The following is a 20,241-nucleotide window of genomic DNA, read 5'->3' as shown; positions in this document are numbered from 1 at the left end:
TTCTTTAAATTTTTAGTGCTGAGCCGTGGAGCTGTCATCCGCTGCAGCAGTCCAGTGAAGTCTGATGCTCTATCGACATGTTCAAGGAAGCAGTCTAGTTAGAAATGACTGCTTGGGCCTTCGTTGGTGGTCCAGTGGTTAGGACTCCTCGCAGGGAGTCGTGGGTTCTATCCTTGGTCGGTAAACCAAGATCCCACAAGCCACGCAGTGTAGCCAAAAAAGAAGAAATGACCACTTGGGAGGTCTCTTCTGTCTAAATTCTTGGACAGTGACAAGCCTTCTCCCTCCTCTGTGTCTGGAGGTGAGGACAGGGTTGGTGAGTGTGACTGTGTTCGGGGTACCATATGCAGAAGAAAGGGCAAAACCAGGGCTTTGGATCCGTGTGAGCTTGAATTCTGAACCCTCCTCTTCCTGGCTGTGTGACCGCAGACGGGGTACTTGACATTCCTGAGCCTGTTTCCGTATCTTGAAAGAGAGAGGTAATATGACGTGCTCACAAGTGTAGAAAGAATAGAATAGAATAACACACAGGTTGTGGAAGGGATTAAAGGGAGGAACGCTTCTAGAGCACCTGCCTCAATGCAGACACTCAACCAGTGTTAATTTCCTTTCCTTTCAAGTGATAGATACTTTCCTTGAGGGTTACATATGTAAACATTAAATATTTATCAATTGCATAATTCAGAGAAAAGAAACTTGAAAAGGAATCTTATGTTGGATTTTTTTTTGATGAAGCCAGTAATTACCCCTGCTTGTCTTTGCTGCACATCTGTCTATATGCAGCACTGGGTCTGCTTTGGATGTCAGTGTGCTGTCCTTAGCACAGGGAGGATGGATTGAACCCAAACTCTTTTCACTGCCTCATAGAAGTTGTAAATATTAGGTATTGATGCTGTGATCTGAGGCCACTCAAGTGACTGGGCTCTAGAGCTGTCCCTGAGGTGGGCCCATCAGAGCCGAATCAATGATGAAGAGATAAACAAAGCTGAAGGCCTGTGGTTGGTCTGATGGCACTCACAGGAGAGTGAAAATGGGTATTTTACCAGCAGAAAGAACTCACCCTCTGTCTTCTGTCTGAAGCAGAGGATTGCAGAGCCACCAGTGAAGAAGTGACCTTTGTAGATCAGGCTGATTTAAACCACGGGCAAAGACACGTTCCATGCAGCTGGATTTTAAGTTCTGGGCTGCCAGGTTTATGTTAGAAACAGTGGCTAGTGTAATATTTCATGTTCTTAGAGGCAGGAAAGAGTAAAGACTTGAACAAAAGAGGTTTTTTCCTTTTGTCAATTGTCTAGTGAAGTGTGAAGTGAAAGTCACTCAGTCGTGTCCGACTCTTTGTGATCCCATGGAATAGTCCATGGGATTCTCCAGGCCAGAATACTGGAGTGGGGATCTTCCCAACCCAGGAATCGAACAATTTGCCAAATGCAGTCAGTAGTCTGTTTATGAACAACTGTGAGCTAAGAATGGTTTTGCATATTTAAAGGGCTATAAAAAGAAAGGAAAACTACACAGCGAAAACCATATGTGGCCCGCAAAACCTAAAATATTTACTGTCTGGCTTTTTCTGGAAACGGGTTTGATCCCTGGTCTAAAGAGTTGGAAATATCTCAGATCAATGAAGGCAAAACGTAACTAACAATGGTTGACTTTTTCAGTTGTCATCTAATTTGTGGCAACCACTGTCTGCTCGTTTTAACAAAGCTTGCTGCTGCTAAGTCACTTCAGTCGTGTCCGACGCTATGCGACCCCATAGATGGCAGCCCACCAGGCTCCTCCGTCCCTGGGATTCTCCAGGCAAGAACACTGGAGTGGGTTGCCATTTCCTTCTCCAACGCATGAAAGTGAAAAGCTCAGTGAAGAAAAGAAAAGTGAAGTCCCTCAGTCGTGTCCAACTCTTAGCGACCCCATGGACTGCAGCCTACCAGGCTCCTCCATCCATGGGACTTTCCAGGCAAGAGGACTGGAGTGGGGTGCCACTGCCTTCTCCGTTAACAAAGCTTAATGTCCATTATTTAGGATGAATATAATCACATCTCAATGTTAATTGTGTCTGGCAGTATCCACGTGGGGTTATTACAGTTTTTGGCAGAGAGTGGAGTCTCTCTTCCTTTCTAGAAGTAGCTCATGTTTCTGTCACCTCCCTGTGAAGCCCCCAGCTGTCCCTTCTCCACCACGGCTCACCTGCTTGAAATCTCCTCCTACCCTCTCCCCTGGCTTGAAAGAGGTTGGCAGGGCCTACTCGGGAAGAGCTGCAGAGGGATTGTCCACCTTGTTCTGTGCACGCTGAGACTCTGGAAGGATCTTCAGCAGCGGATGTGTGATCAAAGACCCGTGACGTGTATGTGATGAAGAGGTATAAGTCCTGGGCCTAGGCTGTCCATGGGGGCGGAACCTGAACAAACAACCTCCTGGAAGAATTGGGGCCCAGATTAGACCCTGAAGGAGGGGCACCTTTGTGGGAGAGCAAAGCAGAGGTTCAGATGTATGAGGGGATGTCTCCTAGAGGGTCCTGCCCAGGGCTGGAGGCTTTTCCAGTCATGTGAGCTGGGGTTGGAGCGTCAGTGTGGCCAAGTCATTGGGAATTTTAAGGTGTATGAAATTCCAAATCCAGTAGCCAGTGAGGAGTCACTGTCATTTATTTTAAAAAGGAGGTATGTGTGTGTGCGTGTGTGTGTGTCTTGGGGGGACAGTGAAATGACAGTCACACAGTTGGCAGCTCTTTGTTAAGCCTTGCTCCAGTGCTGGGCACCCGGTTACATCAATCATCTAACTTCATCCTCACAGTAACTCTGTGGGGGGAGGAATTATCACCTCCAGTTTGCAGATGAGGAAATCTAGGCTGAGAGGGGTGAACATAAGTTGCCCGAGGCTCTGAGGTCCTAGCTCCCAACTCCCAAAACCAGCTCAGGGGAAACCAGTCCAACAAAACAGGCGAGAGAGGAAAGGAACTGAAATCCTGTCTTCCAAGAGCGACCGCTTTGGGGGCCAGTCCTCACAGACCGCTCTCCGTGGATGCTCAAGACCTGTGCGTTCTGCGTAACCTGTGCCAGGACTGGGTAAACCCTGCGTGCGTGCTCAGTCGCTTCACTCGTGTCCTTTGCAGCCCACCGGGCTCCTCTGTCTGTGGGATGCTCCAGGCAAGAATGCTGGAGTGGGTTGCCACGCCCTTCTCCGGGGGATCTTCCCGACTAGGGACTGAACCCGTGTCTCTCACGTCTCCTGCATTGGCAGATGGGTTCTTTACCACTGAGCCTCCTGGAAATCCTACACCTGCACATTTTACATAAATGACAATATAGTATATATCAGGTTCCCCTCCCATTTAAAACTAATTTTTTACTTTTAATAAGTGAGTGTATAGTGTTATAAAAAATTATACTAAGTAGATTTGAAGATCTAATTGGCTTTACTCAATGATTTATGAATTGGGCAGATCTCATCTAGCATCTGGAGGCATGCTCCCAGGGTCTGTACAAAATGGACGGTTTTTATAGGACAGAGAACTATTATGAAAAAAATGTCATATTTAGTGAAATAACTCATACAGAGAAAGATAAATAGCACATGTCATTTATGTGTGTGTGCTAAGTAGCTTCAGTCGTGTCCAACTCTTTGTGACCCTATGGACTGTAGCCTGGCAGGCTCCTCTGTCCGTGGGATTCTCCAGGCAAGAAGACTAAAGTGGGTTGCTCTTTCTTTCTTCAGGAGGTCTTCCCGACCAGGAATTGAATTTGCGTCTCCTGTGTCTCCTGCATTGGCAGGCGGGTTCTTTACCACTAGCACCACCTGGAAAGCCCGATATCATTCATATGTGGCATCTAAAGATAATACAAAGGAGCCTATATATAAGGCGGAAATAGAGTCACAGACACAGAAAGCAAAGCTGTGGTTACCGAAGGGCCACATGAGGAGTATGGGGTTAACGGATGCAGACTACTTTGCATAAAATAGATGAGCAGAGGGATTTAGCACATGGAGCTGTATTCTTGTAAGGACCTATAATGTAATACAATAAAAAAAAGAGACTGAATCACCTTGCTGTACACCTGAAACTAACATAGTATTGTGACTCAACGACACTTCACCGAAAGAGAACAAGTATGAAAAAGATCACATTTCTGGAGCAGGTTGAAGCTGCAGTGGAGTCAGGTGTTCAGCGCGGGTTTGGTGCTGTGCGGTCCGGCACAGGCGGTGGGGTTCCGGGCTGCGCTTTCCTCTCTAACTGCAGTATTTCACTTTGTGACTGTACTTTTGTCCGCATAACCTTTCGTCTAGAGATCACTGCAGGTTCTTGAGCAAGGGAATCTTGATAAACTTCTTAACTGAGTCTCATGCTTTCTCACTTTCCTTGCAGCACGCTCTTGACGCGGACAACGCAGGAGTAAGCCCAATAGGAAACTCTTCCAACAACAGCAGTCACTGGGACCTGGGAAGTGCCTTTTTCTTTGCTGGAACTGTCATCACCACCATAGGTATCCATGTGTTTGCAAGTATCTTTTCCCGGCAGGCCCTCCTGAAGAATGGCACTAAAATCAACAGTTCGTCCGCATAGAATACACGACTGCCGGGGGTTCGGAGGAGGCTTCCCAAACACTGTCAAGTTATCACAGTACTTGTGTGGTGGCTTTCAGTAAAAGCCAAAGTAGAATGAACTGTTTCAGTTTTCAAAATGAAAGTCTAGGGGACCTTTAGTTTAAATGGACCTCATGGGAAGGTTAAAGTGAAAAAAATCAATCTCTGAATTGGTCAGTTGAACACAGATTGCTCAGCTGAGTTGAAATTCCTTTTTTAAAAGTGTGCTTATTAAAGTTATTCATGAAGGTACCAAACTGTTCTACAAAGTTTGTTATGAAAAACAGCAGTCTCTGCCCGTCTCTCTTTTTTTAACCTCCCCTGGATACATTGCTTTCATCCCTTTTGCTTGATTATTTTGATATTCATCTCCATGTCTTTAAATATCACATTTGCGCTGCACTTCCCGAATTTTATTTTAGTGATGATTTCTTGACTTCCCATTGAGGAAAATGAGGAATTAGTTCCCTTTCCTCATCCCTGCCCACCGTAGAAGGGCTCTCTTTCCGTCCTCCTTCCTTCCCTGTGGTTTAATTAGATCAAAAGTGAATGTTTGCATTACTTTGCTGGGTAAATGCTCTTCACAGCTGATCATAAGGTGAGCTCTGATTACTAACTTCCTGCACCAATTTTTGTTCTCATTGTATTTCTGTGTGTCTTTTATCTGATCCTCGGGGAGTCTTGTATTTTTGTCCTAGGTGTTAATTGGTTTGTCATAGGGGTTAACTTCATAATTATAATCGCATATAATAACCTTAGGGTTCAAATCTTTAAGCAGTATTTATTAGCCCTCTGTTATGGGTGGTGACATCTCTTTCTCCACCACACAGTTTCAGTTGAGGCCATCTTATCAGTGTTTACTTTTACATCATTAAATATGCTTAAGCTTCTGTCAGACGACTTGCCCACTTTAAATAATAACTCTTGGCTCTCAGCGGTCATATATAATGCAGTGAGGGAACTGACTCAGCATCTCAACTCCTTTTCCTCTTCCGCTATCAATTATTACTCACTGTATCATTCTGTGACATCAGGGTGTATATTTCACATTCTGTTCTGCTGCCTGGGTACTCCCACTGTGTTAGTCATAGTTCTGCGGTTGAATATTGTCCGTGTTCCTCTCTAGCCACGGTTTACACCGTGGTTTTGCCATTGCTTTTGTCAATCTTCACTTGCTTGGCTGAACCTTAAGAATGGCTCCTGGGAGCCACATTTTCCTGGGTGTTTGTATTGTCGGATGGTAGCCTTACACTTGCCTGGAAAATCCCATGGATGGAGGAGCCTGGTAGGCGGCAGTCCATGGGGTCTCTAAGAGTCGGACACGACTGAGCAACTTCACTTTCACTTTTCCCTTTCATGCATTGGAGAAGGAAATGGCACCCCACTCCAGTGTTCTTGCCTGGAGAATCCCAGGGATGGGGGAGCATGGTGGGCTGCCATCTATGGGGTCGCACAGAGTCGGACACGACTGAAGCGATTTAGCAGCAGCAGCCTTACACTTGAAGGGCAGTTGGCTAGAAATGAAATCAGTGACTCACATTGTTTTTCAAGGATCTTGTTGGTTACTCTGTTTCCCCCTCTGCTTATGCAGTGGTGGAGAAACCTAATGGCAGGCAATTTCCCTCCTTTTATCAGTATAACTGACTTGATCTTTCTGCTCAGCTACTCAAAAGATTATTTCTTTATCATTCGTCTGATAAAGCTATGAGGTTTTGTCCCTTTTATTTCAGGAAAGCTGTCTCGATTGTCCTTTTGAAGCATTCTCTCCGCTGTGTGGTCTGGGCTCTGTTCTTTAGGGACTCCGATTGTGCATCTGTCATTACTTCTTTCCATGTCTACTATACTAGTATCTTCCCTGAACTCCTTTTTAACCCTTAAAATTGGCTTTCAGTTTTTTTAAAATTTTAAATTATTTATTTTAATTGGAGGCTAATTACAATATTGTGATGGTTTTTGCCATTTATCGACATGAATCAGCCATGGGTGCACATGTGTCTCCCATCCTGAACCCCCCTCCCACCTCCGTCCCCACCCCCTCAGGACGAGCCCCTCAGGGTCATCCCAGTGCACCTGCTTTGAGTGGCCAGCTTCATGCATTGAACTTGCACTGGTCATCTATTTCACATATGATAATATACAAGTTTCAATGCTATTCTCTCCAATCATCCCACCCTCGCCTTCTCCCACAGAGTCCAATAGACTGTTCTATACATCTGTGTCTCCTTCGCTGTCCTGCATATAGGGTTATTGTCTTTCTAAATTCCACATATATGTGTTAATATACTGTATTGTATATTATACAATATAGTATATCATTTTTCTGACTTACTTCACTCTGTATAATAGGCTCCAGTTTCATCCACCTCATTAGAATTGACTCAAATGCATTCTTTTTAATGGCTGAGTAATACTCCATTGTGAATATGTACCATAGCTTTCTTATCCATTTGTCTGTTGATGGACATCTAGGTTGCTTCCTGGCTATTGTAAACAGTGCTGCGATGAATATTGGGGTACACATGTCTCTTTCAATTCTGGTTTCCTCAGTGTGTATGCCCAGCAGTGGGATTGCTGGGTTGTATGGCAGTTCTAGTTCCAGTTTTTTAAGGAATCTCCACACTGTTCTCCATAGTGGCTGTACCAGTTTGCACTCCCACCAACAGTGTAAGAGGGTTCCCTGTTCTGCACACCCTCTCCAGCATTTATTGTTTGTAGACTTTTGGATCACAGCCATTCTGACTGGGGTGAGATGGTACCTCATAGCGGTTTTGATTAGTATTCCTCTGACAATGAGTGATGTTGAGCATCTTTTCATGTGTTTGATAGCCATCTGTATGTCTTCTTTGGAGAAATGTCCATTAAGTTCTTTGGCCCACTTTTTGATTGGGTCGTTTATTTTTCTTGGAAATGAGCTGCATGAGCTGCATGTATATTTTGGAGACTAATTTTTGTCAGTTGTTTCATTTGCTACTATTTTCTCCCGTAATGAAGGCTGCCTTTTCACCTTGCTTATAGTGTCCTTCATCGTGCAAAAGTTTTTAAGTTTAATTAGGCCCCCTTTGTTCACTTTTATTTCCGTTACTCTGGGAGCTGGGTTGTGTCACTCGCTTGATTCCGTCCTCTCTTCTTTGTGTGCGTGTGTGTTTTCACAGTCTTACCTCCTCCATGCGCGTCTTCCAATTTTATTTTCATTACTGTGATCATTAGGGGACTTTTTTCTTTGCTATTTTTTCCCTGGATTCCATTAGCTTAGCTCGCATCTCATCTACACTTGTTACCTCATCATCTTCTCCCCGATTTCCTGCATCTTTGTGGTTTCTCTCTGATGATTCTGAGAGGCAATTACTTCATGCTTGTTTACGGTTTTGCCTGGTTGGGGCAGCATCTTTCTGCCGAGTGTCTTTCATTCACTGGTAAGTTTTGCTGCTCTTTCACTTTTTTTTTTTTTTTTAATGGAAGCTTTATCTTCACGCCGAGCATTTCTTTTGATGCCAAACACACTGGATATCCCTGGACTAGCTCTCTGCTGAACTTTCCCGGGGGCTTGAAGAGGGGAGCAGGGAGAAGTCAGTAACCTTTCTGGCCGCACGTGCCAAGACGCCCCTCTTTCCTGCTGCCAGTGAGGCGGGGCGCCTCCTGCAGACCCGGCCTGTCTGTGTTCCTCTCTGCGTAGCTCTGCCTCTTCTGTTTTCTGGACCAGGTCAAGCTCAGGAAGGCTTCTGCGGCTCTTCCTGTTCACACTGTATTTCACACTTGGTGCAAACAGGGATGTATCTTTTGAAGTGCAAGGTGAGACCCTCACTTTCATAATTGGATTTTTACTGTCACTTTCTGAGATTTGCCATCAATGGGCCCTTTAATCATTCTCTGTACTTCTCTATATTTTTTCCCATGTTGCCTCTGCAATCTCAGCTTCTTTGGGTAACCCTGACCTATATGGTGGAATCTGTAGGTTGCATCCCTTTCCCAGCTCTGCTGAAAAAGAGTTTGAGAGTTATTGGCCCTTGTTTAGTAGTGAAGTCACATTGCAATAAAAATTCTCATTCAGAAGAATGGGAGACACACAGCTATCACCAGTTCGTAGCAGCGATGGCCAAACAGAGGGAGATTCTTCTGCACTCAGTGGGAGGATTCTTGCATTAACATTTGTTTATATTCTGTGGGAGGAAATCTCTCTCTTAGTTCAAATCTCTCAAATCCCATAACTCTCTGAGGCCTTCTGTGAGGTTTTTCCTTCCCCTACTTTTCATAGCCACACATGGGTGGGTGTTGGAGGGTATGCCTTTTTGGGGGGAATGCATCTTTGGTGATTGTCTTCCTATTGGTGCCAGTTTCAGAAGCTCTGGGTTGTTGTAGCAGCACGGGTTTTTGTGTATGGTTATAGGCCTCATCTTCAGAACCTGTATGACTTTTACCTTGTTGCACTCAAGAAAGTTATGTGCAGTAAGGAAACTTGGAGTGAGCGAGAATTGTCATTCTTTTAGAAAGTCTCGTAACATAATTTCTGGCACACTAGGTTTGCGCTTACAAATCTGCAAGTGTATTAAGATCAACTATCCCAAGTAGTAGAGGCATAAATTATGCCAGGAAGTCTGGGGCCTAGAAGCCTTTCAGACACTCCAGACCGGATCAGATCATGCTTGTCCTCAATCCCATAGTATCCAACAAAGGATGCAGGATGACATGGCACCATTTGATGTAAGGGCAAAAAGTGCCATCCAGCTCAGCAGCCCCTGAGGGCATCGCTGCAGCAGACCAGAGAAGACCAATGTCAGGTTCAACTGTGCGCAGCGGTCTGGATATTAGATGGGGAAAGGGGTCGTGTGTCGCTGGGGGATTTACGGTGAAGTAAGTCAGAAGGAGAAAGACAAACACCGTATGATGTCACTTACACGTGGAATCAAATATATGGTGGAAATGAACCTACAAAACAGAAACAGACTCAGGCAGAGAAAGGCTTGTGGTTGCCAAGAGGGAGGGGATGGGGGGGAATTTGGGGTTGGTAGATTCAAGCTATTATATACAGAATGGGTGAGCAACAAGGTCCTGTGTAGCACAGGGAGCTCTATTTAATATCCTCTGGTAAACCATAATGGAAAAGAATATTTAAAAATGTGTGTATATATGTGTGTATAACTGAATCACTTGGCTGTACAGCAGAAATTAGCACCTTATAAGTGACTATACCACAAGCAAAGCAAAGTGAAGTTGCTCAGTCATGTCCAACTCTTGGTGACCCCATGGACTGCAGCCCACCAGGCTCCTCCATCCATGGGATTCTCCAGGCAAGAGTACTGGAGTGGGGTGCCATTTGCTTCTCCAGGGGATCTCCCCAACCCAGGAATGGAACCCAGGTCTCCCACATTGTAGGCAGACATTTTTACTGTCTGAGCCACCAGGGGAGACTCGCAAGTAACTATACTTAAATTTAAAAATTAAAATTAAATTAGAAGCATAAAAAAATAAAGAAATTCAGTAATGTGCATGTGCATGGTCACAGTCCTGAGTTCAGAGACAGACAGGATTCCTGGATTAGGCCAGTAAGCGAGTGGATTCCTGCAGGGGCTTTTGTGTGAGTTTTGGAGGAAATGACTTCTTTTTCTTACTGGAGGTAAATCGGGAAAAAGGTAAGCCAGGAGGACCCTGCTGTCCATTTCCTTCCCTCGAGGGGTTTTTCTGCCTAGAGTTCAGCTGATAGTGAAGAAGCCGAGTAACAGGAGGGGAGCCGTAAGTGAGGTCCCGCTTGTCGCCTTTGAGCTGGGGTGAAGCCGCCCGTAGCGAGTTAACACGTGTTAAACACCCTGCACTGGGCTCCATCGTGCTTTGGGTTCTCTCTCACCTAATGAAAAACCCTAACAAATGCACACTCACGGCTCAGAGATCACAGAGGGCTGCTAAGTGTCCTCTGCCCTCAGAGCCCGGGCTGGACCCTGCTGGCCACTGCGGCCGCCGCCGCCTCCTCCTGTGGGCTCCTTGCTTTTGGTTTCAAGGCTTAGATGGAGCTTCCTAGTGGATAAGCCCCTAGGTTTCCACGTGCTGGTGTCCTGGCAACCTGGGATGCTGTTGCCTCTATAGTGGGAGGACGGATGCTGTGTCACACCTGGGCAAAGGATAGGGACCTTTCCCAAAGTCTGAGGGAAGATGGAGCCCGAACAGGAAACTGCTGCACAACAGGCAGGGGACAGAAATGAACAAAACAAGAGCAGCCCGAACCCCAGGTCAGGGGCAGCCCGAACCCCAGGTCAGGGGCAGCCCGAACCCCAGGTCAGGGGCAGCCCGAACCCCAGGTCAGGGGCACGGCTCCGTGGTCGCACAGCGATTGCGTTCTTTTCTAGTGGATGGAAAAAATGCCTTTTTTTCCCCTTTCACTCTGTCTTAATTGAAAAATAATGTGTTGTGAGTTGAACACCATTTAGCTGGCTAAATTTTGACTGCGGGTGGAAACTTTTAGAAAGTCACACCATTAGAAATTTCTAAAGAAAACAGGAGTATAGTGTTAGAAAGAATAGTAAGGTGAGGAGATGATGATTTCTCATAATTATTTAGTGGCAAATTCATTCATTACAAGTGGTAGCAAGGCTTATAAAACACTAAGAGCCTGCTAATTTTTCTTCTTCTTTCTGAGACATTTTCCATCATTTAGAACTCAGGCAGTAGGGCAGTTGGAGCCGAGGAGCTCTTTTATTACTTGTGAAATACGCACATATTAGCGTGCTTGCTTGAGTTCACATAATGTGCTGCGTAATTCTGTAAACACTGCCCCATATTACTAAGGCTCTTTGGAAAAGCATCATCTTTGATGGGTCTTTTGGATCTGCTACCAATTCTGTAATCACATGATGTTGCAGGCTTCAGTGGTTTTCACTTCTGTGACAGTGTGATATCACAATGAAAATCCTTGTTCTCTAAGGGCGATCTTCATCTCTGCTTGTTTTCTTGGCAAGATCCCCCAGGGGATGCTGTGTCAAAGGGCCTGAACCTTTGAAAGGCTTGCCAAATCGCTCTCCAGAGACTCTCCTGAGCCACGTGAGGTTATGTGCTATTCAGACACAAAAAATGTGCTCATTATGGAGAATGCATATACAGAGATCTTAGGAATAATAGTCTTTTCCTGAAAAGCAGTGATACTACTCAGTAACAGAGGTCCCTTTTATCTGAAGATATCAAAGCACTTTTTTTTTTTGACAAGATTTTCTTGTGCTCAGCTATACAGGAAGATCTACAAATGTGCGGCTCAAGGGGAACACGTTCAAGCATTTCTCCAAACCAGGAGTCATGCCAGGAGAAGACTAGACTGCTGTCCTATTTGAGGTCACCCTGCACCCTGTCCGCTTTCTCAGTAACTAATTCTCATTTGTTGACTGTGCGAGTGGGTCTCCAGGAAGTATACTTTTCCTCAGCTGGAGGAAGCTATCTGCAGATTCTTCCCACAAAACATCATTTGTGGAAGGGCAGACAATGATCTGAGTTCTCACCAACAGCTCTAGAATCCAGTTAGATTTCCTCTTTGAAGCTTTTTTTTTGTCCTTGCCACTCGGCATTTGGAATCTTATTTCCTTGACCGTATATGGAATCCATGCCCCTTGCAGAGAAAGCACACAGTCCTAACCACTGGACCACCAGGAAATTCCCCATTTGAGGCATTTTTGGATTAGGTCACTTGACTCTACCCGCATCCTAGAGAGCCCCTCCTCAGGTCCCAGATGGTAACCAGTAACCGTGTCCCTCTCCTGGAACTCAGTTAAGAGTTATCGGACTTCCCTAGTGGTACAGTGGATAAGAATCCAGCTGCCAGTGTGACAGCAGCCATGAAATTAAAAGACGCTTGTTCCTTGGAAGAAAAGTTATGACCAACCCAGAGAGCATATTAAAAAGCAGAGACATTACTTTGCCAACAAAGGTCCGTCTAGTCAAGGCTATGGTTTTTCCAGTGGTCATGTATGGATGTGAGAGTTGGACTATAAAGAAAGCTGAGTGCTGAAGAACTGATGCTTTTGAACTGTGGTGTTGGAGAAGACTCTTGAGAGTCCCTTGGACTGCAAGGAGATCCAACAAGGCCATCCTAAAGGAGATCAGTCCTGAATATTCATTGGAAGGACTGATGCTGAAGCTGAAACTGCAATACTTTGGCCACCTGATGGGAAGAACTGACTCATTTGAAAAGACCCTGATGCTGGGAAAGATTGAAGGCAGGAGGAGAAGGGGATGACAGAGGCTGAGATGGTTGGATGGCATCACAGACTCAATGGACATGAGTTTGGTTAAAGTCCGGGAGTTGGTGATGGACAGGGAGGCCTGGCGTGCTGCGGTCCATGGGGTCGCAAGGAATCGGACGCAGCCTGGTGACTGAACAGCAGCAGTAGGTGCCAGGAACTGTGCTCCACAAACATCATCTCACGTAGTTTCACATTAACTCTCATTTGCCTCATTTTACTAACGAGAGGAGTGAGACCCAGAGACGTTAGATGGCTTGTCCAATATCTCAAGGTTAGTAAGCCACAGAGCCCCACTTTATCCACCAGGACCAGCTGCATAAGGCACAAAGCCCAGTGTCAAGTGAAAATGCAGTCTCTTGTTAAAAAAACAAAAAAATGATTAAAAGCCTCAAAATGACAACAGCAGAGCATTAAACCAAGAGCGAGGCCCTTTTAAGTGGGGAACGCTGCATGACTGCCACACACCCATGAACGCACAGCCTGGCTTGAGAACGTTTGCTCTAACCCAAACCCCAGAGCTGAACAGCACACGGTTCGGCCAAGATTTGACTTCGGCACGTAAATAGCAAACGGGAGGGTTCCGTGTGTGCTGCTCAGGCCCGTGTCCTGTGTAAACACCAGCTTTGTCTTCAGAAAGGGCTCGGGCTCTTTTCTAGCCTGGGGGTGACTGGCGCCGAGCGCTGCCGTGGGCTTTCTCATTCACAACAGAGTGTTCTCGCTGGGCTGGTCTCCTCCTGCCAAACGTCACCGGAACCCAGCTGGTGGAGGATCCTCGGAGGCTTCCTCTTTAGGAAGTCCACTTGTAATGCTCTGGGCTCCGTCTGCCTGGCCTGCAGCTTCTCACCCCCCAGCCTTCGCTGCCCCAAGGACCTACACCCCAAGTCCCGTCGTGGGAACCCTGTGCCATCCAGCCGGTCCAGCCTGGGGCACAGGCATTGTGTTAGTTGCCTCGGTGCTGTGGGAGAATGGTGGTTTCTGGGGAGAAAATAGAAGCAGCTATCTCTTTTCTCCTGGGACTTAGTTTTGCTGGAGACACAAAGTGATTCCTTCCTGCAGAAAACCCAGGCAAGGTGACAATTGCGGATCCTTACTGAATGCTTACTCTGGGCCTCCTGTTTCACTGTGGATTTAATCTCCAAAGGGTCCTCAGGCTTCACATGTAGCTCTTGAAGCTGTAAGGTAGGTGCGTTTAATAGCCCCCTCATTCAGACAAGGAAAGTGAACCAGAAAGGTAGATTGCCCAAGATCTGAGAGTTAGCAAGTGGAAGGATCAGAATAGAAGTTTAACTCCCTGAGTTCTCAGGCCTCGTGACACCTTACTTCAAAGTTCTATCAAGCCTTCAGGAAGAACGGGCAGGGAAGTCTCGAGGGCCCAGTACAAACAGAGGCAAAAATCCAGGAATGTGTCCTTCCTGTTGCCTCAGAGCAAAATTCCAAAAAGTACCTTATGCAATTTTCTTAAGAGTAACAGGGTTGAGTGTCAAACTGGAGAACAGCCTCTCCATATAGTTCATCAGAGGCAGGGAACACAGACAGACAGACAGACAGACACGCACAAGATACAGCATAACTCAAAAATGGCAATTACTTTACATCCAAAGTGAAGTGATGGTCTTAAACAGGCTTATTCGAGGCTTGAAAGTGAAAGTCGCTCAGTCGTGTCTGACTCTTTGCAACCCCATGGACTATGTAAGTCCATGGAACTCTCCAGGTCAGAATACTGGAGTGGGTAGCTGTTCCCTTCTCAAGGAGATCTTCCCAACCTGGGAATCGAATCCAGGTGTCCCTCATTGCAGGCGGATTCTTTACCAGCTGAGCCACCAGGGAAGCCAAAGAATACTGAAGTGGGTAGCCTATCCCTTCTCTAGGAGGTCTTCCCGACCCAGGAATCAGACTGGGGTCTCCTGCATTGCAGGCAGATTCTTTACCAACTGAGCTATCAGGGAAGCCCCTCAGTCAGTTCACTCAGTCGTGTCTGACTCTTTGCGACCCCATGGACTGCAGCACGCCAGACCTCCCTGTCCACCACTAACTCCCGGAGTTTACTCAAATTCATGTCCACTGAGTTGGTGATGCCATCCAACCATCTCATCCCTTCTCCTCCTGCCTTCAATCTTTTCCAGCATCAGGGTCTTTTCCAATGAGTCAGTTCTTCGCATCAGGTGGCCAAAGTATCCTCTATTCAAGGCTCATTTGAATATTACTTCTTGAGTGCCTGAGAACTTGGCTCTAATTTTAGTGTCCTAGCCTTCGAAACCCAGAATAAGGAGCCCACTGTAATAAGATCCAGGCTACTGCTTACACTTTGCATTAGAAGCATAGGGCCGACTGATTTCCCCCACATTTTCCTTGAACCCCTCCAGAGCCAGGCATGGTGATGTTAAGTGAGTCTGAGGATAACCAGGTGAAGGTGGTGGTATTGGATTGGAGCCTCCTCTTCCTGCTTTGCTCTCAGGCTCTTTAGATGATGGGAATGTCCCCTGAGCACAGTCCTGACCCAAGCGGTGGAGCAGATCCTCTCTAAAAGCTGGTGGAAGGCGTGCAGCACTTGTTAAAGTTTATAAGATGCTAGCTCTGCAGATTCAAGGCCTCAGTGTGTCTCCCTGTGCCTGCAATGTGCTTCTTTCTGAGATATTCAAACTAAAAGATAGTCGGCTTCCTTGACAGTAATCAGGCAATTGGGAGACAGTAAACTTATGGCCAGAGCCATAAATGTTTCCATGAATTACCAGAATATTTCCAGGTTTCACCATAATCCTGCAGGAATTGGAGCTGTATAGGCACCTTTATCCCTTTTTAACAGGGCTGTGTTAATGTAAATCGATTATTCTAGAGGGAAATGCTGACAGAATGATTTTGTCCAAGTTCCTGAAAACACCCGAAAAAAGTTCTGAGAGCCTTTTTTTTTTCCCCACAATTAAATAAAAATCATGGTGAGTCAAAAAAAAAAAGCAAGATTAGAAGGCTTGCCTGAACAGTCATTTAAAAAATAGAAGCTATATAATTTAGATGATTTGTGATAAGAGGTTTGAATGATTCTGATTTGGAAAACTGAACAGGAAAATAACCGGGTGACTCAGCACCCAGAGGCAGGAAGCAAGAGTGAGTCCTCCAGGCCCACAGGAGGCTGAATGACAGACGGGCTGTCAGCATTATCGTTCCTGTGTCAAATCCCCAGCGTGCTAATAGCCATGAGCCCAATAACTCACTTACTGCGTGGGTTAGAGGCAGGCTCCCTGTCAGCTGCTGTGAGAGAATGTTAAGCTAGGTGACTAGCTAGACACTGGTTAGTGTAATATTGCAGCACTCACTGGCGTGACCACCGAGTGATTTAGAGTCTCATCTCTGTAAAACGTGTGTTAATGCTGTACGCCTTTTTCTTCCAGCACCACCGTCTTCAGTCCTGTCAGAGAGAGTAAGCCAAATATCCACTAGTTAGGTACCTAGCTGCAGAACTCTCGAGAACGTGGATGTGGGTGTTTTCGAAGCGCTGTTTGAAGCAAGCGATAGATCTGGCTGTTGGACAATTGTTTTGTGTTTACACATCCATTCCACCACCAAACCTTCAGTTCACACCTGCATCCAAGGATCCCTGGATTCTTGGTGCAAGAAGTGGGCGGGTCGGGGTGGGCACTACTCAGGTGGCGTGGAGTTCCCAGGAAAGAGAAAGAGAGACCCAGGCAGAGCTCAGCATCCTGGCCCACGTGAGAAGGAGCGCTCGGCCTCTCCTCCTCCACTCCTGACTCTTTTCAGGCTTCTCAGGGCAGGGCTGTATGATCCAGGGGTCCTTTCTGAATTCGTCCTAGACCACCCATCCTCCTGAATGTGGAACACCCGTCACCCTAAGAAGGCAAATGCAGGAGACAGCCACAGTCCGACCCATAGAGGGGATGGCCACAGGATGAGGCTGGATAGGAGAAGCTCTTCCCAAATCTAAAAAAGTAGTGGTCAACCCTCCTCAGGTGCCCAGTGTCCCTAAACCAGACACGCCGAAGATGTCTGATGTTTCTGAAATGGGTGGTACCATTTTCTACCAGAAACGCAATTCTAGATGACCACAGATCTCCTAAAATGTCATCTAGTGAAATACATGTCATCTTATCAGATCCTGGAAACCTGGACCCTCTTGAAACTGTATACAGGGAGAGAAAGAAGAGACGCAATGAAACGATGTTCTCAATTTTGTAGGGCCTTTAGAATGGAGTGCTCCTAAAACTCCTGAGGTTCAGGGTGGGGATGAAGAAGCCCTCTAGGAAGTCAGGTTCTTTGGTTCCATGCTCTAATTTCTCTGCCTCTTCACCACTCTCCCTCTCTCTTTTTAATATTTCTCACCAGGGTATGGGAATATTGCTCCAAGCACTGAAGGAGGCAAAATCTTTTGTATTTTATATGCCATCTTTGGAATTCCACTCTTTGGTTTCTTATTGGCTGGAATTGGAGACCAACTTGGAACCATCTTTGGGAAAAGCATTGCAAGAGTGGAGAAGGTCTTTCGAGTGAGTACTGCGTCTGTTTAAACCCTAACCTCTGTGATCCAGTTGGCTTTAGCCTGACAGGATCCAGAAGAAATTACCAGGGTCTCATGCTGTCATCCTCACTTTCAATCGGGTAGTTCAATGTTGTGGTCAGATTTTTTTATTTCGACCCATGGTATTCACAGGTACGGTTCCTAATTCCTGTCTCTTGTCAGTCTCCCTGGAATCACAACACAAGAGGGTTAAGTGTGGATTTTCCAACACATATTTTGGAGGCATGTGGCATACGCAGCTTCTTATTAAAGAAGGAAGATGTGTTTTTTAGTGTACTGGCAATAAAGTGGTGCTCAGGCGCTCAGTTGTGTCTGACTCTTTGCGACCCCATGGACTGTAGCCTGCCAGGCTCCTCTGTCCATGGGATTCTCCAGGCAAGAATACTGGAGTGGGTTGCCATTTCCTCCTCCAGGGGATCTTCCTGAACCAGGGGTCAAACCCGTGTCTCTTGCGCCTCTTGCATTGGCAGGCAGATTCTTCACCGCTGTGCCACCGGGGAAGCCTGGCAATAAAGTAGAGAATTATAAACCCTCCGTTTTGTTCTTGGAGCTCCTTCTCTCTGTTTTATTTCCAAGCCCAGCGTCTTAGGCTGATCCTGGCTTCTAAGACCTCTTCCAGACGCCTGCAGGTCCCAGACGTTGCTTTGTGCTTTGTATCTGTCTCCTCATGGTCCCTTCCTCTCTCTCCTCCCACAGCTGAGCGCTCCCTCAGCAGTAGTCCGCTCACGTACTGACTCATACTAAGGTGTTGATGATTGCTATTGCCTTAGGGGCTTTTTCTTTTTGAGAATACTCACCTTGAAACAAGGGACAAAAATCTGAGTGCAAGGGATTTGTTTACTAGAGGTGGCATTCCTGGTATCAGTGACAGGCATGTGGAGTGATTGGACTGGGATTTCCAATGCCCTTTAGCTCATACCTGATCATAAAATTTAACAGAACACTTGTTTTGTTTAGGAGTAAGATCATTTCTGCTCTCTTTCTCATCTCTTTACCTAATTCTCAAATTTATCAAACTTCCTTCAGGGAATTATTTCTTATGATGGCTCCGTATTTAAAAATGACAATTTGAGCTCTTTATCAGAATCTGGAAATGATGGGCAGAAATAGGTCAGTGATCAGTTCTAAGGCTGCGCTTGTTTTCCGCTCTGAGACAGGAAATCATGACATAAACTTCTCTTTAGAAGACTGTAAGGGAGTGCGCCCCTTGAGCAGTTTCATAAGTTCTTATTGAGTTGAGTGGAGGAATGAGGCTCTAGAGCTGGTTTGGAGATGTCTTCTGCAAGCTCGGGGACTTTGTATGTCCCCGACTTTGTATGAGCTGCTTCAGTTTGCATGTGTGCTTGCTAACTCACTTCAGTTGTGTCTGACTCTTTGCCACCCCATGGACTGCAGCCCGCCAGGCTCCTCTGTCCATGTGGATTCTCCAGGCAAGAATACTGGAGTGGATTGCCATGCCCTCCTCCAGGGGATCTTCCTGACCCAGGGATCAAACTCATGTCTCCTGCACTGCAGGCGGATTCTTTACCACTGAGCCACCGCGGAAGCCCCTGCCTCAGTTTACTCATCTGCAAAATGGGGTGGAATTCGAATTTACTTTGTAAGGTCTTGGTGATGGTGAAATGGAATAATGTACGGAAAAGAGCTCGGCACAGGGCCGGACACAGAGTTCAGTGCCGCTGAGTGTCTGTCTCCCGAAGGGGGGCACTTGTTGGCAAGTAGGCCATCATTAGAATTTCATGAGTGGCTTGGTGACATGGGGGTCTTCCTGGAAGTTTCCACAACCTTTGGTCTGAATTGCTGGCTGGCCCGCCAGCCTCATTAGAATGTGCACCTGGGCACCGTGGTCACCATGGAAACCATCAGATGCTCCGGTCTCCCTACACCAGACATGGCAACCTTGTTTCCAAGGGCTGTTTTGAACTTCTCAGAGGTAGCCTGTTAGCCATGGCCTCATGGTTTCTGAGTTAGAGAAAAATGAATCTGGTGGCTTGAACACTCAGAAGAACAGAATTCAAGTGGAGAAATGTCTGATCTGGTGTTTTTATTTTTATATCGCTTCTCTAGATCTGAGTTTATTTGTGGAAAGGAAAGATCAGACTACAAGCTTTCGAAAATCCCCCTTAGCAAAAAATAAAATTTGGAAACTGTATTCTAAATGAAGGAAGAGGCTGCAATCATTTTGACGGCATCTGCTCCTGAATTTGGGGACTTAGTTCCCCTAATGAATTTCTTACTGCAAGTAGAGAGGATGGTTTTCCTTCCCCTTAAAGCTGCATCTCAAATGGATCATTACCAGGACTCTGGGACAGGGCCTTCAGAATTTCACATTTCACTTTATGCTGATGGCCTGCTCACTTCCTTGCGGTGCCATCAAGGATCGGGAGCCTTTCAGGAAGGCGCCAGCAGGGTATCACTGGATTGGCAGCACACGAGGTGTGCTTTGCAGAACGTTGGAAGGTGCTGTGGATGGGTGTCAGAGTGCCAGGAGGACTACGAGCACACTTAGTCTACAAACAAGTGATTCTGCCTCAGTTCACTTGCCGTGTGCAGTTTTGGTAGAAAGTCTCAAAGCTGGCTATTCATTTGAACTACATCTAAAAGGCCATTTACTCTCTAGAAGTGGAAGTGCTGGTTGCTCAGTCGTGTCTGACTCTTTGCGACCCCATGGATTGCAGACCGCCAGGCTCCTCGGTCCATGGGATTTCCCAGGCAGTACTACTGGAGTGGGTAGCCATTTGTTTCTCCAGGGGATCTTCCCTACCCAGGGATTGAACCTGGGTCTCCTGCACTGCACGTGGATTCTTTGCCATCTGAGCTACCAGGGAAGCCTTATTTTGAGAACTAGAAATTGTATAAAGCAACAAAGCTTGGGGGTGTGAATTTGTGGTTCCCACGAGGGTGATTTTCACTTCTCAGTGA

General features: G+C 46.3%; 1 protein-coding gene across 1 annotated transcript in view; it reads left to right on the top strand.

Moving 5' to 3' along the window:
* The window catches only part of KCNK10 (potassium two pore domain channel subfamily K member 10), a 156,567-nt gene that overhangs the window by 96,753 nt on the left and 39,573 nt on the right, over positions 1–20,241 (top strand). Inside the window, exons 3-4 of the mRNA XM_015473318.3 lie at positions 4,358–4,475; positions 17,127–17,287. Of these exons, the coding sequence (XP_015328804.2) occupies positions 4,358–4,475; positions 17,127–17,287 (279 nt within the window). The remainder of the gene's footprint in view (positions 1–4,357; positions 4,476–17,126; positions 17,288–20,241) is intronic.

This window comes from Bos taurus, chromosome 10, assembly GCF_002263795.3.
Source record: "Bos taurus isolate L1 Dominette 01449 registration number 42190680 breed Hereford chromosome 10, ARS-UCD2.0, whole genome shotgun sequence".
Taxonomy (NCBI): Eukaryota; Metazoa; Chordata; class Mammalia; order Artiodactyla; family Bovidae; genus Bos; species Bos taurus.
This window is presented reverse-complemented; position numbering and strand designations above follow the sequence as displayed.